The sequence below is a fragment of the Episyrphus balteatus genome, chromosome 3 (genome assembly GCF_945859705.1).
Source record: "Episyrphus balteatus chromosome 3, idEpiBalt1.1, whole genome shotgun sequence".
Classification (NCBI taxonomy): domain Eukaryota; kingdom Metazoa; phylum Arthropoda; class Insecta; order Diptera; family Syrphidae; genus Episyrphus; species Episyrphus balteatus.
Window position 1 is genome coordinate 107,903,951 of NC_079136.1, and position 21,466 is coordinate 107,925,416.

Genomic DNA, 21,466 nt, shown 5'->3' on the forward strand with positions numbered 1-21,466 from the left:
GGCACCAATCTGTCAGGCCGGCCTTTAATTTTTATATTTCAATCGCAGTAAACAGGAAATTTGTTTTTGTTTTGATTTATAAAATGTCATTTGAAAAAATTATAAATTGAAAAATAACAAATTTTCTGCGTGTTTCGTCTCGGAAAAAGATAAATAAATGTTAAAAAATTAGTTGTGTGCGTGGTTTTACGGTTTTTGTGCGTTTTTCGTCGGTAATTTAAACAATTAAGAAATGCGGTAGTTGACATTGGTCGCCAAATTGTCATATTTTGACAATTTGGCGACCAACGTCAGTTCGGAATATATTACCTTTTTATGTGTACTGTGGCATTGGTGTACCTTCGGGTAAAGGAGTTGGTGAAATGTAGCAAGATCTGCATTCTAGACTAGACAAATCAACTTTTTTTTTTGTTTAATTAATTTTGACGTTTTGTTCTTTTGTGAAATATGGGGTTGCACTTGTCCCTATCATATAGTGTTTTCCTTTTCACACTTTTTCACCACGATTCTCGTTCGACTTTTGTGTTCATACACAAAAAGTTGCAAGTGTGTGAGTGTACCCCGATTTTCGCGTTCTGAGGTCGGAGTGGGTTTGTTGAACTCAGTTTTCTTGCTTGAAGGGGTGCGAAAGTTTCCAGTCTTGGTATAGTATGTCTATGATTCGGGGTGTCAGAAATTTGGGTTGAAAAAAAAAGTTTGTTCACGACTGCATCTTCTGCAACTTAGGTTCTACACGGCTCTCTTTATTTGGTGCTTTAAAAACACATTTTTATTATAATTTTCTAGTACGGTCGTCGTTGTTCAATATCTAACAAAAAATGTCATCTTCTGTATCCGGTGATTGTTTCCTTGTTCTGACCCCGTATTCTCAAGAGAAATCACTAATTTTCGGAAGAAATTCTTCACCTGCAAATGGTGAAGCTCAAGAAGTTTTATTTATGCCTTCTTCAGCATCTAAGGGTACAATTAAGGTAAATTCAATTTAATAATATCGCATTATTAAATATCAATGAGCATTAATCATGGATAATGGAAAATCTTAAAACAATTGACTTTGTGACAGTGTGACGGTGGAGCCGAAATAGATAGTGTTCCCACATTCGCACTAGTTTTGCAAAAACCTCTGCTCATTTGGGGTGCCGAGTGTGGAAGCAACGAAAAAAATGTATCAATTGCAATTTTGTGGTCGGCCGGAGAGCCTGACAGTGACGCACTGCGTTCCACAGATCTTGTGAGGTGGGTTCTATGCGCTACCGTTTTTATTGATTTTTCATTTTTTTCCCGACGTAAAACTTTAACTATAACTTGCAGATTGGCACTGGAGAGATCTTGTTCATCTTTAAAGGCACTGAATCAGATAGGGGACTTAGTCAACAGCAATGGCTGTGATAGTGCAAGATTCAGTTTTTTGATATGCGATCCCACAGAAGCTTGGTTATTAAGTGTCGGTGGGAAGCTTTGGGCAGCGCAGAAGCTCGATAACGGTTTCCAAAGATTGCCTTCTTCTGGTCTGGGAGTAACAACTTCAATCGATAAGTCCAGCGAGGGTCTAGGTGACTCATTGAAGTCACTCGGTCTATGGAGCGGTGATGTAAGTTAAAATTTATTTTTTGTTTATTTGCATATATACCTAATATATATAATATAATATATATTACAAAAAGCTAGAGCGTGTAGGTTCAGGGCAGGTTTTAGGGGGGAGGGGGGGGGGTGGCAGGATGGGCCGTCGCCCAGGGGCGCAAGAATTGAACTTTAACAAAAGTATATATAAATAATGAAGTCTTTCCAATCGATATTTTATTTATTTCTACTCTCACAAAGGCGCCCCAATTTTTTTTCTATTTTACTTTTTCAATTGCGCTCTTATTTTTGTCCTTAACTTTTTTCATCTTTGAAGAACAAGGCGTCCCAATTTGTTTTGAAAGACTAAAGCAAACCTAATATTCCTCCAACCAATTTAATTTTTGCAAAGGCGCCCCTATATTTAAATCACTAAATCATAGCTGGTAAAATGGAAATGGAGTGTGTTTCTTTATTTTTGTCGGCTATGGAAAAGAATAGACCGACGAAAAAAAATAGTTTATGAAGAATATCCAGATCCAGACTGGAATGAATAAAGAAACAGAACTGAGGGTCAATTCCCGATCTGTGAAACTGTGAAATGATAAAAAATTTATCATTTTAGTTTTCATATGAAACATTTTTGAAGTTTGTTTTAATTTTTAAATTTTTTTAATTTAATTTTTGAAGTTTGTTTTGATTTTATTATAAATCCAGAATCGAATTTATAATTGTCGTTTTCGATTGGAATCACTCATTCTGAAGTCCAATAAAACAGTTTGAATCGCTTCCACTCAATTCTGTTTTTTTGTTTGTGTTTGTTTTTATGTGAAATTTAAAATATCAAACTTGTCATATACTCGAGTCAAAGCGTCATTTGACCTTGCGCAGAGAGGCACTGTCAGTTTTTATTTCATGGATCAATAGGGGTATATTTAAAAGGCTTAAACCCAATTTCTCACCACCTGATCATTCTTTTTAGCGGAGTTATTCACAAAAATGCATTCTTTGGGATATTTTACTTCTAAGCTAATATCTTCGCTCCAGATTGTCGTAGACTAAAAAATAAACATACATTCTCTTCGTTATAATATTTTCTATTGTTGTATATAATTTCATTGTATTTGAGTGAGTAAATACAAAATGGCAGCCATTTAAAGTCAAATTCTTGTTGTTAAAAAACACATTTTTGTCATTATTTCGAAAAAAGCTTATATTATGATTGACATTTTTCTAACTTATTTTGTAGCCCTGTTTATGTCCTGCATTAAAAAAAAAATGAGCTCTTTATCACCAAAGATGGACGAGCAATTGATAAATGAACGCATGCAAAACCGTTGCGAAAACACCCAAAAATATCGTTTTTTGGGAATAACTCGGCTTCAGGATGTCCTACAGCCAAAAATGAAGCTTTTAATTGTTCGTCACAACATTTTCTATCGATACTGTTGTAGTCCTTTAAATTATCTACAATTTAAAAAAAATAGCTCTCTAAGACCCACACGAGCCGAGAAACTAGTTTTTAAAAAAAGTTCCAAATGACCAACGAAAAACATGAGACAAATCCTCTTGTAACAAGAAACAATGAAAACAACCTCTCGCACTGAGAACTATCATTCGACTCGTGTGGGTCGTAGAGAGCTAATTTTTTTTTTTAATTGTAGATAATTTAAAGGACTACAACAGTATTTTATTTTTTTAGCCAATACTTGCACCGTTTACAAAATAATATGTCAAGAGTTTGCTAAACAAAAAAACGTCTTTGACTTAATATTACTTATTTTTTATTTGTTTCAACAAATATAATGTGCATTAAATCGATAGAAAATGTTGTGACGAACAATTAAAAGCTTTATTTTTTGCTGTAGGACATCCTGAAGCCGAGTTATTCCCAAAAAAACGATATTTTTGGGTGTTTTCGCACGGGAAACCTACACTATCTCCAAAAAAAAATCTCAATCGGATAAAATCTCCAGAAAATTTTTGACCCCATGGACAAAATCTCCATGGGGAAAGGCATCCAATGGACAAAATCTCCAATAAATAATTTTTTCTCCCATTTTCTCCAAATCCCCAAACATCTCCAATTAGCAAAAACAAAAACTTAATAAAATGATAAAAAAAACACTGTTAGTCAAAGTAAAATCAGAACTAAACACAACAATTTTAAAATCATAAAGGTTCTTCTTTTAAAACGGAATAGAAAAAATAAATTGTGTAAACAACTGTGACTTGAACCTTCTTTGTTTGACCTACCATTCGTGTGCCTTAACCATGATTCTAATATACTGGAAGGATACAGCGAGTTGAACTAAGCATAATCTTTTGAGGCAAGTTATCACAGCATACAATTAAATATGAGTAAAAATAGGTTTTTCCAAAATGAAGATGCGCAAGTTGTGTATCAAGCAATCAAATCGCGCGCGCGATTTGATTGCTTGATACACAACTTGCGCATCTAAAATTTTGGGATTTTCGCTCGGAGATTTTTTTATTTTTGAGATTTTTTCCTGGAGATTTTGTCTATACCCAGGTTTGTCTTGGGAATTTTGGCTTTGGGGATTTTCTCTTTGGGATTATGGGTTTTGGTCATTCATCGGCCATCTTTGTTGATAAAGAGCCCATTTTTTCTTTAAAATGCAGGACATAAACAGGGCTACAAAATAAGTTAGAAAAATGTCAATCATAATATAAGCTTTTTTCGAAATAATGACAAAAATGTGTTTTTTAACAACAAGAATTTGACTTTAAATGGCTGCCGATGATATTAGCTATTAATGAAAAAAATTTTAAAAGCATAATTTATTTGTTTGAAAATAAATTTACAAATTAATTGCAGAAAACAAAAAAAAAATTGAATGAAAAACAGAAAAAAACAATGATTGAGTATTTCTTCGACATGTAAGTATTAAATGTATTAGTGCTTCTTGATTGGATTCGGATTTGAAATAGAGAAGAGAATTTCTCTTCTGAGAAGCGTTCTGGCTGTCATTTTCATGCCAATAAATTGGTATCAGAAGGCTTCTGAATGCTTCCGGACGCTTCTGGACGTCCAATCGAAAACGACATATGAAAACTTGATAAAACTTATCACTCCACAGTTTCACAGATCGGGAATTGACTCCATGGACCGAAAAGAATATCAATCAGCTCAGCTGTACAGTCATATTTGTGTGTCAAAACAAAATTAATATTTATTCACGAAATGGGTTATTTGTAAAATATTGTAGATACTTAAAAGAATTAAACAAATGAAGATTTAAAAAGTTGCAAATAGGTGCAATATAAGGACTCTAAAACTTTCGGTGTTAATTTTTCTTAATGTCCACAATTTTTATTTATTTCAAACTAGACGAGCTCATTTTCAAATTCTTGAAAAATTGACAGCTCCTCCATTTCTCATAAAAACTACGTTTGTGTGTGAGAATTAAAAAATACTTATAAAGGTATGTGTCTAGTTTTCGATTGGCCATCCAGAAGCTTCCAGAATCATTCAGAAGCCTGCTGAAAGCGTTTATTTATTCGCACGGAAATGCTTCGCTTCTCAGAAGAGAACTTCTCTTCTTCATTTACAAAAAGAATTCACTCAAAATCACTGATATTTATGTCGTTTTCGATTGGTTCCACTCAAGGATTCACTCATTCTTAAATCCAATAAAACAGTCTGAATCGCTTCCTATCAATTCTGAAATTGTATATCTGTATTGGTGAATAATCAAATAAAATTTTTTTCTTTCTACTAGGAAATACATATATAAATATTATTGATTTTGAGTGAATTCTGTTTTGAAATCAAGAAGGGAATTTTTATTCCGAGAAGCGTTCTGTCTGTCATGTTGGTGCGAATAAAACACTTTCTTAATTATGTAAATAAAAACTCATATTTTTTTCTTTGGCAATAACTGACAAATAAAAGCAGATATTTTACAAATTCAATGCAAACCTATTGAGAAAGAACAATGGTGGTGGCCGATCAATGTTTCTGTTTCCGCAACACTTCAAAAAATGGATCGTGGATGTAAGAGATGGAAGGAGCAGTCAAAAAAAATTAAAAAAAAAATCATTCACATCCGACCGTAGAGTTGCCGAATTGGCACTTTTACTTTTGGTGTTATTTTTTTTAATATAAATGGTACTCTGGTTCTCAAATGGCTTGAAATGCCACTCTAGAAAAATGTATATTAAAGATAAAATATTTACAACATTTAGTTAATTTGACCTTATGTCGCACCCCTATGTATGGACTTATATTTTTAATTAAATAATTTCTTGATGCTTTATTTATTTGTTATGTTTCTTTGAAACTTTAAGGGTTTGACCACACCGAAAAGGTATGCGGTACCTACGGGTAAGTGTATGAAAAAAATTCCGCATCTTAACGTTGATGTACATCAGGTTTGGAATTTTTTTTTTGCAAACATACCATTATCGAATACGGTTGTTGTGTGGCCATTCATTAAGTTCTTTTTTATAATTAAATTAATTTACTAGTTTTGCGCTTAATAATTCTCATTAGTTATCTCTTTAGTCTTCAGACTTTGTTTTTACTTTTATGCACGAAATGGCCCAAATTGGCACCTGTTGTTAACATTGGCACTTTCAAAAAAAAAATTTCCCGGTAACGCCTCCGACGTCTCACCTACATAAAGGCGCCAAAGTAAAGGCATAGAAACCGTCGCATCCGTTGATTTGTTGACGGCATTAATTGACCTTGATAAACAACATTTTTATAAGAACCAATTCGTATATTAGTTGGACTTGATGGTTGCCGTTTGTTTATAGGCCGGTTCTCATGAGAACTTGTGTACTTTATTCAATTGTGGGTTGAATCCGTCGACCTATGGGATGCGACGGATTCTATGGGTTGGATGGACTCTTAAAAACGTATACAAAAAAAATCATATCCCCACCTTTAAATAAATTGAAAATATATATAGTCCAGTAATTTTAGGTTTTATCTGCGGAAAAATTCCTACTGGGCTGAATTTTGGTATACAGCTTAATGACGGCTGTGTTATGAAGATGTGAAAAATCGACATTGATATCGTGTCCGCGTTAAGAGTTATAGGGGTCAAAAGGTCACAAAAACTGGTTTTTCACGATTTTCAGCAAAACGGTAAGTCTTATCAAAAATTTTTCAATGCAAGAATTGTAGACCAGATTATTATATATAAAAAGTGTCATGACACTTTTTTTCCTAAGACCCACCGTTTCTTAGGTAAAACGATTCAAAAAGTTGAAGTTTAGTTGTAATCGTCATAATCCTATTCCTGAAAAAAAAACTCCTAACTGAAAAGTTCCTGAAATTTCATTATTTTTTTAGCTTGAATTTCGTTCCTCAACTGTTAAGAATATGGAAAAAGCAAAAAAAATTTTATAAAGTGTTTATGTACTCATACAATTATTGAAGAAAATGATAAAAAAAAGAAATAAATAAAATTCATTCATTCGTGCTTGTAGTGAACGAAAACATAAGATGATAAAATTTAAAATACACTGAACGAAAAAAAGTCCATATTTTATGAACTGGTTGCGATAGAACTTTTTTCTATCTGTTTTTAGAACAATCATAAGTGTAGCTATAAGCCGTTTTAGGGTTGTCCATTCTCTATTGCACACCCTGTATATTTTCAGACATATTCTAAACAAAAATTCCCAGGGAAATGGTTTCGGGAGAAGGGCCCCAATCGGAAAAATGGCGAAAATTTCCATTTTTTTTGGTTTCCCCATATTCTTAACAGTTGAGGAACGAAATTCAAACTAAAAAAATAATGAAATTTCAGGAACTTTTCAGTTAGGAGTTTTTTTTCAGGAATAGGATTATGACGATTACAACTAAACTTCAACTTTTTGAATCGTTATACCTAAGAAACGGTGGGTCTTAGGAAAAAAAGTGTCATGACACTTTTTATATATAATAATCTGGTCTACAATTCTTGCATTGAAAATTTTTTGATAAGACTTACCGTTTTGCTTGAAATCGTGAAAAACCAGTTTTTGTGACCTTTTGACCCCTATAACTCTTAACGCGGACACGATATCAATGTCGATTTTTCACATCTTCATAACAAAGCCGTCATTTAGCTGTATACCAAAATTCAGCCCAGTAGGAATTTTTCCGCAGATTGGGCTTAAAAATGACTAAAATGACTGGGCTAATAGGGTTATTTTATTTTCATAACAATTAGTTCAGTCAATGAGGAGTCAAGCAGTGGATCCGACAAAAGTTGTGACATCTGCTAAGTTTGGATGCAGAATTGAAGAGGGGTTTATCCTGAGTATAAATCAGAGAGAAAAATAGTACTGGGGAAAAAAAAAATAACACTGTGATAGTTCGATTTTGCAACAGAAGAGAGACACATCGATTCTAGTTAATTTGAGTATGCTGAATTCAGTGGTGGCAACCGTTTTGAAAGTTTGGCTCTGGTTTTCGAGATATTTCGAAAATAAAATTTTAGGTCTAAGCTCTCTTTATATGAGAATTTCGTAAAATTTTCATCGTTTTTAGTAGTTTTTTCGTTAATATATTACCAGATCTCCACTTTTATGTATAATATATATAAGAAGAAAGTATTTTCAAATTGCATTATCATGGTTCGGATGCTAACGAAGCATTTTTCGATTCAAAATTACATTTTTTTAGTTTTTTTTTTTGTCTTTTATTTTATTTTTCCATCGAACTACAAAGGTACTTCTACTAAAATTAAATTGACGATTTTTAAATAGATTTAACTATAGCTCATTTCTTAAACTTAGTTTAGAACTGCATCAAGAAGACCCGTCATGCTTATGAACTTAGCTAGAATCAGAGTGAGAGTGGTGGGGATCGAGAAAGTTGTCGAAAATTTCACTTTAATAAGTTCAAGGTTCAAGAAAGTTCTATAAAGTGTTAGAAAGTTAAAGAAGGTACTAGAAAGTACTAAAAACTTAATACAAAGTTCTATGAGAGTCTAGAAAGTATTTTCAGCACTATGCAATTACTTGATACATTTCCGTACCTTTGTAGTTCGAAATATCTCGAAAACCACAGCCAAACTTTCAAAACGGTTGCCACCACTGAATTCAGCGTACTCGAATTAACTAGAATCGATGTGTCTCCCTTCTGTTGCAAAAAAGTTTAAAAAAAACTATCACAGTGTAATTATATTTCCAATCTAAAAAGACCTTGCAAATTTTCTGTTCGACCAGGCGTTCTCGAGATATTCAGACTTATGCGTTTTTCAAAATGGCGGACGCCCCAAATAATACGCAAACCGAGATTTATACTCAGGATAAACCCCCTTCTATACTGCATCCAAACTTAGCAGACGTCACAACTGTCGGATTTTTCCCCATTGACTGAACTAAATGCAAGTTTTAGAAAAGAACAAGTCAACAAGTTAAAAATTTGTTAGGTTATCTCTTTCATAACAATAATAGTGTTAGACAGTGACATCTTAAATGAAAAAAACATGCATTCTTATTTCCCCACCTGAATGAGTAAAATAAAAAGCGCATTTTTATTTCCATTATACATATAACTCTGTTTCTGTTGTTAGATTAGGACAAACCTAAGCCAACGATAGATGACATCTTTCTCACACACACTCCCCACCTCCACATCAACTAGTCGAAAAAAATGTGTCATTAAAATAAGGTTGTTGTATTATGTAAAGTATAACACAAGGTGGAGAGGGAGAAGTAGTCGAGTAGTCCAACAGATAGGTTCATGCTGTGATTGTGTTGCTCCCACTTCCACCTCCCACCAAAAAAGAACACTTTATATGGAACATTTTGCTGCTTAAATTTGTTGTTATTTTTTAGGTGGTTGTGTTACTTCCTTTTTATATTTTTTTTCATATAGGTATCTACCTGTCATCCTTATTGCAATTGTCAGGTATTAATTGATGATAAATACTGAAATTCGTTGTCTTTTTAAACTCAATTATTAAATTTTAATATACATCAACTAACATAAAGTTCTGATAGTTGGGTAGGTACATAAATTTGACACAAAAGACCTGCCCATATGGCAAATATATAGGTATATTAGAATTCTTTTTATTAGGTGGGGTTTTTGTTTGATTTTTAACTTATCCTGTGTCAAATAAATAAACAAGGAATGGGGTTGTTTTTTGCATAAAAAGATTAAATCACACCCAATAACCACTGAGAATCAATATTCTCTTATTTATGTTTCCATAATTCCATATCGTTCTTCGCAATTGTTGCCAACCCAAAAATCATATGTTATAGCTTAACATAACTTTAGAATTCGTAACTCTAGTTTTTCGTAACTTCGGTTTGGCGTAACTTTGACACTCGTAACTCTGTGGCCCGTAACTCTGGTATTCGTAACTCCGTTACCATTTCGAATAAAGTATATGGAGTAATGATAGACCATGACCACGACTAAATGTGTGCGAAGTTTCAATCATTTTCGTAAACACAATTTTGAGATAACGGTAAAATAATATTTTAGAATTCAACAGGTTATAACTTTTGACCAGGAGCAGATAGAAGTTTTATTAAACTTATGAGCATCCTGATACTATACAATTACCTTTCATTTGGTATATAACACATAACGGTAGACTAACTACAAGCTACACAATGTTAAATCAAGAAACTTGCGAAAAACCTCAAAACACTAGTTAAGATCAGTTGCCCCCCGAACAGCCACCAGTGTGGGAAGTACCGTAACCTCAGTCTGGAAATTCGACATGGTTGACTTTAAAAAATTCTAACTTGTCTTGTAGGCATCTTTGAAATGAGATTGATACGTCATATGAAAGGTCAAATAATAAGCTTTCTTATGGTATAAAATTTTGTATAGGTTGTTAAACAAAAAAATTGATTCCATAGCGTGAGAACATAAAAATAAATGTTTTTTTTTTTGCTTTTTTTAATGAAATTTGATCGAGCTCATAGACCTGATCGATATATATATTTTGAGCTAAGACAATAAGCTTTCAGATGGTATAAAATTTTGTATAGGTTGTTAGGGAAAAAAATGGAATTAATGACTTGCGAAGATAAAAATTCATGTTTTTTTTGCTTTTTTTTGATGAAAATGATTGTTTTCAATAAACTATTTTTATACTTTTTGCGTATTGTAAAATTTTAAAAATGGTTTTATTCTTAAGAAGAAATACTTGGCTTTTTAATTGCATAATTTTTTTTGTACGCTTTTAAAATAAAATTAATAAAAACGGTATTTTTTTTAACCTTTTCTTGTAAATTATGATTGTTTGAAATAAGTAAACGCTTCAATTGACTCATTTCAAACAAGAGCACACAACCTGTTTTCTGTCGACGTTATCACGTAAAATAATCGTCCGTAAACCGGCTTTACAGACAACCTCTTTTTTGTGGTAGATTGTGTGGAGTGACAAAACAAGTTCAAAGTCTGTTGTTTATTTTCTGGATTTTTTTTAATTTGTGGTGATTTGAGCATTGTTAAGAGATTGATTGTGAGCGAGTGTGCTTTTAAACATAAAATTTACAAATGAAAAATACAATTGCCGGTATTGAATAATAATTAAAGAGTCGTTATGGAAATATTAAATGTTTTTTGTTCAATTAAATGACAGTGAGAAAAGAGTCTGCCACATATAAATACACTGCCGGTCACTTGAATACGTCCACATTTTAGTTCATCTTATTTCTAGCCTGGCTTGGTATTTAATGCAATGGTACATCTTTTTTACATACGTAACGAGAGAACATCTTTATGCGCTTAGCTTAGGAGAAAAAAAATTGTCTTGGGACCTACCGTTCTTCTCACACGGTAGCTAGACAAAATCTATTCATAAAAACAAGTATATTTTTTGACTCATCTGAATAGACTCAAAATCAAAAATGTTAATAAATGATGAGTTGCATGGGTCAGTTGGACTCAAAATTGTTTCTGTCAATAAATCTGATTGTCTATAACCTATAAGGACGAAAACGGCTCGAAAAAAATCATTAGGCGCGGGAAAAATGGCGAAAATAAAAGAAGTCTTTGAATTAGGCCGAAATCAACGATGCATTGGGACAAAAATTAACACAAGTTAAAATTTAGTATGCAGTTATTTGCGCAATATCCAAGGGTATAGAAACAACATTTACAATCGAAGTTGCTTAGCCACAACATTGGCCGATAGATGTGCAATGATCTGAACAGCATGACTTCGCGCTAAAAATTAAGCTGAAAACCGGTATGAAATGCAGTTCAACGACGGCAAAACGGGTTGTCAGAAGTGGTAAACATTTGAGAAGAACAAATCTTCGCAAAAATTACCACTTTACAAACCACGAAAAGAAACTCGCCTCCAATAGTAAAAAAAACTGTGTTAGAAATTGCAGATCGAAAGTTTTGTAGAAAAAAAATAGCTTGCACTTAATGACACTCCCTTCACAGTTATGCAGACAACTTAAAATAATCCTTCTCTCTACGAAGGTCATACAAATAGGAATTTAGACCTCAGGGTTAACTTAATTCATTTTTTTCCTTTGTAAAATCACCGGTTGGAAATTCGACTTTCACGACATGTTTTTTTTTTTACTATTGGAGGCGAGTTTCTTTTCGTGGTTTGTAAAGTGGTAGTTTTTGCGAAGATTTGTTCTTCTCAAATGTTTACCACTTCTGACAACACGTTTTGCCGTCGTTGAACTGCATTTCATACCGGTTTTCAGCTTAATTTTTAGCGCGAAGTCATGCTGTTCAGATCATTGCACATCTATCGGCCAATGTTGTGGCTAAGCAACTTCGATTGTAAATGTTGTTTCTATACCCTTGGATATTGCGCGAATAACTGCATACTAAATTTTAACTTGTGTTAATTTTTGTCCCAATGCATCGTTGATTTCGGCCTAATTCAAAGACTTCTTTTATTTTCGCCATTTTTCCCGCGCCTAATGATTTTTTTCGAGCCGTTTTCGTCCTTATAGGTTATAGACAATCAGATTTATTGACAGAAACAATTTTGAGTCCAACTGACCCATGCAACTCATCATTTATTAACATTTTTGATTTTGAGTCTATTCAGATGAGTCAAAAAATATACTTGTTTTTATGAATAGATTTTGTCTAGCTACCGTGTGAGAAGAACGGTAGGTCCCAAGACAATTTTTTTTCTCCTAAGCTAAGCGCATAAAGATGTTCTCTCGTTACGTATGTAAAAAAGATGTACCATTGCATTAAATACCAAGCCAGGCTAAAAATAAGATGAACTAAAATGTGGACGTATTCAGATGACCGGCAGTGTATTTGTATTGCTTTTTTTAAAAGTCTAAGTGCTTTTTTATAGTTTATCCTACTATTCTGCTTCGATACATAGATTTATGATAACTTAACTTATTTTAAAACACTCATAAGCCCTACGTTTTTTTTTACTGGTTTTTAACATTTTCCAGAAATTTTTGTTATTGAAATTGATGCATATGGATTCATAAAGCCTAAAAACACAATGGTTCCTTTTTTAATCTAATATTTTAGATATTTTAATTTTTCACATTTTGGGTATATGAAATTTCGTACTATTTTTTTTTTAGTTTTTCTTATCACGAGCGTTTTTAAAGTTTTTCAACTTATTACATAAAACCACCTTTCATTGCATAAATAATAATTTCTAGCAAAAATAAATTGTTTTACTTAAAAAAATAATTTTGTCCAGGTTTTTGATCGAAATACTCCTATGTGCGACGGATGAAAAATTTGAAAGTTGGGCTACTTCTTCCGTCGAATCCGTCCGATCCGTCGCTTATGGGTCGCTTCTTATAAGAACGTGTGTATTTTATCAAGCTGTCAGTTGAAAACTTCGACGCAACGGACGCAACGGATTCTATGGGTTGGGCCCTTAAGGATAGCAAAAGTTAAAATTTGCTTGCGCGTCACACTACTTACAATTAAATTTTTGTTTAATAAAAAAATTTGAAAACTTAAGCAAGTGTGTGTGTGTATACAGTTGTGTTCAAAATAATAGTAGTGGCTGCATCAAAAAAACATTTTTTATAATTACGGTGCTTCTACGGTTAAAAATTTAGTTTCTTTGATGTCAAAGTTTGTAACGGTCAATTACTGATAAATGTATCATAGTTTCAAAATGAAAAAGAAGGTTCCAAATAATTTTTCATTGACTTTTGGTTGTTCTTTCTAATTTGACCTGTTCAAAATAATAGTAGTTAAAGTTATTTTTGAAGAATTTAAAAGCGGTTTATAATATAGAATATTTATTTTTGGTTTAAAAGTAAGTACTCATATAATATGAACAATTTTTCAACAAAAAACGATTTGTTTCGGTTTTAATCTATTTAAAGTTCGAAGAGCAAAACACTGCAGTTCGGATAACGGAAACTTTTACGAAAGCTGCTTGAAGAAGGGAAAACCTACTTGGAAATTCAAGGTTATATAAGGATGCTCCCCTACAATGGTAGCCAATGCAATAAACTCAACGAAAAACCCGAAACGTGCGGTAGAAAAAGAAAAAAGACCGTCGTAGATGACAGGCGTATTGTCCAGATGAGCAAAGTTGAGCCTTCTGCATCGTCGTTTCAAATCCAGAAGGCTTTAAGCCTGGATTGCAGTGCAGTGAACATTCGGAGGCGACTGTTAGAGACTAATTTGTACGCTTGAAGTTCACATAAAGTACCGCTGTTAACAAAGAAATATGTTAAAATACTAAAATTTTCGACCCTCCATGTTTAACTTTTTCCGTCGTATACTTTGGAACATATTCCGTATTGGGTGGACGTCGGACGTATTCTGGAGATCCAGTACCACCAAAGAGGACAAATTTGCTCGCATCAGTAAACAATATGTTACGCTATTACTTCGCTGGCCAGTTTATGTAATCTTTTACAAACTGGATACGCTTTTTAACATGTTTCACAGAACTTTTCGTGGACTTCAAGCGTACAAATTAGTCTCTAACAGTCGCCTCCGAATGTTCACTGCACTGCAATCCAGGCTTAAAGCCTTCTGGATTCGAAACGACGATGCTGAAGGCTCAGCTTTGCTCATCTGGACAGTACGCCTGTCATCTACGACGGTCTTTTTTCTTTTTCTACCGCACGTTTCGGGTTTTTCGTTGAGTTTATTGCATTGGCTACCATTGTAGGGGAGCATCCTTATATAACCTTGAATTTCCAAGTAGGTTTTCCCTTCTTCAAGCAGCTTTCGTAAAAGTTTCCGTTATCCGAACTGCAGTGTTTTGCTCTTCGAACTTTAAATAGATTAAAACCGAAACAAATCGTTTTTTGTTGAAAAATTGTTCATATTATATGAGTACTTACTTTTAAACCAAAAATAAATATTCTATATTATAAACCGCTTTTAAATTCTTCAAAAATAACTTTAACTACTATTATTTTGAACAGGTCAAATTAGAAAGAACAACCAAAAGTCAATGAAAAATTATCACGAGCGTTTTTAAAGTTTTTCAACTTATTACATAAAACCACCTTTCATTGCATAAATAATAATTTCTAGCAAAAATAAATTGTTTTACTTAAAAAAATAATTTTGTCCAGGTTTTTGATCGAAATACTCCTATGTGCGACGGATGAAAAATTTGAAAGTTGGGCTACTTCTTCCGTCGAATCCGTCCGATCCGTCGCTTATGGGTCGCTTCTTATAAGAACGTGTGTATTTTATCAAGCTGTCAGTTGAAAACTTCGACGCAACGGACGCAACGGATTCTATGGGTTGGGCCCTTAAGGATAGCAAAAGTTAAAATTTGCTTGCGCGTCACACTACTTACAATTAAATTTTTGTTTAATAAAAAAATTTGAAAACTTAAGCAAGTGTGTGTGTGTATACAGTTGTGTTCAAAATAATAGTAGTGGCTGCATCAAAAAAACATTTTTTATAATTACGGTGCTTCTACGGTTAAAAATTTAGTTTCTTTGATGTCAAAGTTTGTAACGGTCAATTACTGATAAATGTATCATAGTTTCAAAATGAAAAAGAAGGTTCCAAATAATTTTTCATTGACTTTTGGTTGTTCTTTCTAATTTGACCTGTTCAAAATAATAGTAGTTAAAGTTATTTTTGAAGAATTTAAAAGCGGTTTATAATATAGAATATTTATTTTTGGTTTAAAAGTAAGTACTCATATAATATGAACAATTTTTCAACAAAAAACGATTTGTTTCGGTTTTAATCTATTTAAAGTTCGAAGAGCAAAACACTGCAGTTCGGATAACGGAAACTTTTACGAAAGCTGCTTGAAGAAGGGAAAACCTACTTGGAAATTCAAGGTTATATAAGGATGCTCCCCTACAATGGTAGCCAATGCAATAAACTCAACGAAAAACCCGAAACGTGCGGTAGAAAAAGAAAAAAGACCGTCGTAGATGACAGGCGTATTGTCCAGATGAGCAAAGTTGAGCCTTCTGCATCGTCGTTTCAAATCCAGAAGGCTTTAAGCCTGGATTGCAGTGCAGTGAACATTCGGAGGCGACTGTTAGAGACTAATTTGTACGCTTGAAGTTCACATAAAGTACCGCTGTTAACAAAGAAATATGTTAAAATACTAAAATTTTCGACCCTCCATGTTTAACTTTTTCCGTCGTATACTTTGGAACATATTCCGTATTGGGTGGACGTCGGACGTATTCTGGAGATCCAGTACCACCAAAGAGGACAAATTTGCTCGCATCAGTAAACAATATGTTACGCTATTACTTCGCTGGCCAGTTTATGTAATCTTTTACAAACTGGATACGCTTTTTAACATGTTTCACAGAACTTTTCGTGGACTTCAAGCGTACAAATTAGTCTCTAACAGTCGCCTCCGAATGTTCACTGCACTGCAATCCAGGCTTAAAGCCTTCTGGATTCGAAACGACGATGCTGAAGGCTCAGCTTTGCTCATCTGGACAGTACGCCTGTCATCTACGACGGTCTTTTTTCTTTTTCTACCGCACGTTTCGGGTTTTTCGTTGAGTTTATTGCATTGGCTACCATTGTAGGGGAGCATCCTTATATAACCTTGAATTTCCAAGTAGGTTTTCCCTTCTTCAAGCAGCTTTCGTAAAAGTTTCCGTTATCCGAACTGCAGTGTTTTGCTCTTCGAACTTTAAATAGATTAAAACCGAAACAAATCGTTTTTTGTTGAAAAATTGTTCATATTATATGAGTACTTACTTTTAAACCAAAAATAAATATTCTATATTATAAACCGCTTTTAAATTCTTCAAAAATAACTTTAACTACTATTATTTTGAACAGGTCAAATTAGAAAGAACAACCAAAAGTCAATGAAAAATTATTTGGAACCTTCTTTTTCATTTTAAAACTATGATACATTTATTAGTAATTGACCGTTACAAACTTTGACATCAAAGAAACTAAATTTTTAACCGTAGAAGCACCGTAATTATAAAAAATGTTATTTTGATGCAGGCACTACTATTATTTTGAACACAGCTGTACATATACATACATCAGTGGCGTCGCGTGAATAATTTAGATAAGTGTGCAATCCTTGAAAATTATAAGCTTATTAAAAAAAAAAATCAATTCATTAATCAATCTCTTACCATTATACTGTTTTCTCCAAATTAAAACAACGAAAATATCATTGGGTATATTTTTATTATAAAAAAAGACTCCACTAAAACCGTAGGTAACAAAAACTAAATAAATTAAACTTCAACAAAAACTAAATACAAAACATATAAATTATAGTTTTTTTATAATATTAAATCGATTTTTCGATTTTTCTTGATAAGTTGACAACAAAACAACAAAAAATATCACCTCATGAAAAAAGTACCTCATGAATCTTCATTTCATTTTCACATTTTTCCTATGAAATTTGGTGTTGGTGTATTCTAACTAAAACAGAAAAATAATACCTACATCCTACATCGCCGACTGTCGTGCATTGCTTTTTTTCGCACGAGCTTCGATGTAATTCATTCTATTCTACCTAAACCAAAAAAAAAATATCTACCCCGCCGACTCTCGTACATTGCATTTTTTCGCACGAGGCTCTATTCTACCTGAAACTGAAACAGAACAAAAAATACCTACACAGCCGACTCTCGTGCATTCCTTTTTTTCGCACGAGCTTCGATGTAACTCATTCTATTTTTCATCTTCAATGCTTTACAAAAACATAACGGAAGAAAAGAAAATAAGAATAGAGACCATAAACAAAAAATACCAAGACTGGAAACTCGGCGGTCAACTGACGTTTGCCTACAAGCTGCGAGGTGCGGCGAATGTCGTGAACAGACAGCACTGTACACAAAAGGGTTTTGGGGGGAAAGACGCAGGGATGCCATTCTAGCGACTTTGTCGCTAGATTTAGCGACATTTCAACTTCTTCCGCGACAAAAAATATTTTGATGTCGCTAGATTATTTTTAGCGACTTTTCTAGCGACTTTTAAAGCCAAGCATTTCTGAGTTGTGAAACGTAAATACTATTTTTATTATATAACAGCACTGGTCAAAACCTTGTGAAAAATAAAACCAGAAATAAATTGTCAACAAAAACTTAAATTCTATTATTCTTATTCGAAATCAGCTTAAATTACTTTACAAAAACTATCATTCCTATGAACTACCAGATATCGTTTTAAAAACAAATGTATTTAAAAATAATGCTGTTGAAGTTCTTGCAACTGAGTATATTGAAGAAATCGATAGTGATCTTTTTATATGTGATTCAGAATAAATACTGAGTATTTTATTCCAAAAGATTTAAGAATTATCTATATATCTAAATACTTATTAACAATGAGACTGAATTTTTTTTTTGTTTTACCTTTATTTGTTTTTTATTACTCTAGCCTTAAGTTTGTTGTTAACTTTGAATTTAAAAAAAAAAATAAAGTTATTCAAAAATAAATTTTTGTTGAGCTTTATTTTACAATTTTTTTCTAGCGACTTCTAGCGACTTTTCATTTTAGCTTGTGGCAACACTGGAAAGACGTACGAAAGTTTCCAGTCTTGGTATTTTTTGTTTATGATAGAGACCGTGCACAGAAAACCGTCATACGAGTTCACTACAAATTCATCAAAGTAAAGATTTTGTGTACGTGTGTATCTTGCGGGCGAAGAATGGCGATGTGGATGGATACTGCGAAAATTGTGTACGATCGAGTTGCATGGATTTATTTGATGAGAGAAAATGTGCACAGAAGGATTTCGTACGAGCTTATTTGATATTTTTGTTTCTGTTGTTTGATGAAGAAATTTTGAAAGAAAAATTAAGAAGGAAGAAAATGAATGTAGGCTTTGTGATACAGGGTGTATGGGTGCATATTGGGAATATTTTATTTGTGCGTGGTAAATGAGAACTTGTTTAATGAGAGATATTTTTCGTTGTTAGATCAGGGTGTGCAATGCACACCCTGACGAGACGCCACTGACATAAATATATCTATTGCATTAACCTTTTTCCTTTCTTTTTATAAAATACAATATCTTAAAAAATATGTAGGCCTATTAAATTACAATACTAAAAGAAATTTGTTTTTACAGGGTGATTTGAATTTTGCCAATTGCTTCTCGTCTCCCCCCATTGTTGAACAATGGCCAGGTGATGAGCCTACTGGAGATGGATCTTACATTATAACAAGTATGTTTGAAACGTTGCGATCTACTGCTACCGATATGAATCGTTCGAGTAATGTATCGGTACTTTCTCCTTCCGGTATTTCATGCTACTGGTTCACCGCAACTCCAAACCCAAAAGAATCAGTTTTCAAACCATTTGTTTTTGCTCCAAATCCAAAAATATCTCCTCTAACTAAAATACCCCATGGAGAGTGCATTACATTGTTGCAAAAATTACATGCTCAGCGTAAACCAGAAGCCGTGCGTGATCTTAAAAATCTCGAAGCTTCTTGTGTAGCAGAGATAAATGCTTATTTTGAAGCAAATCCGACACCAACAACTGAATTGGACGAATTAATGAAGGACTGTGTCGAAGCTGAAGTAAAGTTCTACCGTTAAATACTAAGAATATATGGCTTTTTATACTGACAATGGGTAACAAACCTATAATAAACAAACAAAATTAAATTGCTTTAGTGATAAAAAAAACATTCCCAAGTTTTTACTTATGTTGAATGCAGTTTTTATAATGATCTTGCAAACTTTAACCAAAAAGGTTTCCTTAGTGATAAGGTACCTTACATAATTTCGCTGGAATTTTGCACATTTTTTTTTATTTAATAAAACATTTTTTATTATATATATCTCTTTAGGAGGTCAAGTAGTTTAAGTTTACAGTTTTAAGTTTTCTATAGTATTTTGTGATAGTTTACGAATTTCACATTTTAATCTTTAAGCCTAAATTATTTAAAAATTATTTATGTAAATTAATTAAAATGCCGCTGTTAACTTATGTTTCAATGTTATTGTTTATTTAAAACTTTGAATTGTAAAAAAAACAACGAGATTATCTTCCAAGTAGGAAATTTATCAACTTACTAAGCGATACAATTCATATAGTATATATAAGAAACAGACAAATTCGATTTTAAAATACTCATCAAGTAAAAAGTAGCACAAAGTTTGAATTAAAAAAAAGTTCTACACAAATATTTTGGCAAGAAAACCTTATTTAAATTATTTAAAGTGCTTAAAGCCCGTAAAATACTTCTTTTTTTCTTAATTAAATAAAGAAAACAGAGCAGTAAGACATCGTGGGCACAAAGCCAAAACCACGAATCTGCAAAATTGTAGTTTTGAGAAAAACGCCTTCAAAGTTTTGGAAACACGTGCAATCTTATGGAAACTCGTGCAACAAACAATGATATTTTAAGCTTCAAGGCAACAGATGGAGGATTGGGATTGACGCAGTGAATAGAGGGACCGATAACAAGTAAAATGACACATTAGTCAAAATGTCCAAAAATGCAGATTCGCGGTTTTGGTGTTGTGCCGACGACATGTTTTGAATATAAAATCACTTCAAGAGTAAGCGCATAAACAAAATAAACAAAAAGCCAAAAATGTCACAAAAAAGGTTCAGTCAGTTTTCCCTTTTTTCTGTCAGTTTTTTTATTTGTCATTTGAATGCAAATATTTGCATTTGTTTACAAAAAAAAAAAACACAAGTTTAATTCTGTGCGTGGTGTCTTTAGATATTATAAATATAAATAATGGTAGGTAATCAATATTTGTAAATTTTAAATAGTCGACATTTGAAATTACGCGAATATATCTGTTTCGTTGAAAAAAAGTGCTATCTTTTTCACATAATCATCTGATTTTTTGTATTAAAAATGTGTAAACAAAAGAAGTACCCTACGGGCTTAAGTTTTATAAAATATTTAAAAACACATAACGATAAAAACTGTTTTTTTATTTGTTTAGTTTTGCATGCAAATTAATTAAACATAAAATCTTTTATTCAGACAATTGATTATAAAAACAATATTATCTTAAATATTTCAAGTATAATAAAACATAAATTCCAAATCAACATTGTTTGTCTTTAGTATTACAAAAATTAAACATTTCACATAGTCCAAAAGCTGGGATTTCTGATTTCTTGTGTGAGAGGTAATCGATTCATATTAATAGGCATAGAGGAAGGAATACCTAGAGAGCCGACTCGTACCCCCCTTACCTAAAACACCCGCAAATTTTATTTCAGATAATCTCTCTTATTTTTCTCTTTGTATTCCTTCCTCTATGTTAATAGGTTTGTTCGTTGTCAAGCGTTTTTTGTAGCTCCTTTTTCAACCAGAGTTATTCCCCGCGTTCAACGCAGGCCACCTGAACTTAAGATCTGAATTTTCAGAGGCTCTGATTGATCAGATGTCATAAAAAGTTTAAGTTAGGTGGCATTTAGGCCGTGTGTGAATTGCGTTAAATAGTTAAATCCGTGTTAAATTTTTGACACTATTGAGGTGAACAAAATAATTTCAAAAAAAGAATTTATTGTTTAAAATTTTGTCTGCCTTTTTTCTGCCATG

The 21,466-nt window shown here is 32.7% G+C and overlaps 1 protein-coding gene across 2 annotated transcripts; it reads left to right on the plus strand.

Annotated features, from left to right (window-relative positions):
* Positions 1-399: 399 nt before the first annotated feature.
* Positions 400-20,970, plus strand: LOC129914500 (secernin-3). 2 transcript variants are annotated; one of them, XM_055993795.1, is made up of 5 exons: positions 400-726; positions 787-971; positions 1,064-1,236; positions 1,312-1,591; positions 19,020-20,970. In XM_055993795.1, exons 2-5 carry the CDS (start codon positions 819-821, stop codon positions 19,491-19,493), a joined length of 1,080 nt encoding a protein of 359 aa, XP_055849770.1. In that variant the 5' UTR covers positions 400-726; positions 787-818; the 3' UTR covers positions 19,494-20,970. The 2 variants fall into 2 exon arrangements, with proteins under 2 accessions (XP_055849770.1, XP_055849769.1); XM_055993794.1 differs by having other exon boundaries at positions 401-971.
* Positions 20,971-21,466: the final 496 nt, after the last annotated feature.

Coding starts and splice junctions, on each gene's coding strand:
- LOC129914500 (XM_055993795.1), top strand. CDS start 819: ATGTCATCTTCTGTATCCGGTGATTGTTTCCTTGTTCTGACCCCGTAT. Junction 972..1,063: donor CATCTAAGGGTACAATTAAG/GTAAATTCAATT, acceptor ACTTTGTGACAG/TGTGACGGTGGAGCCGAAAT. Junction 1,592..19,019: donor TCGGTCTATGGAGCGGTGAT/GTAAGTTAAAAT, acceptor TTGTTTTTACAG/GGTGATTTGAATTTTGCCAA.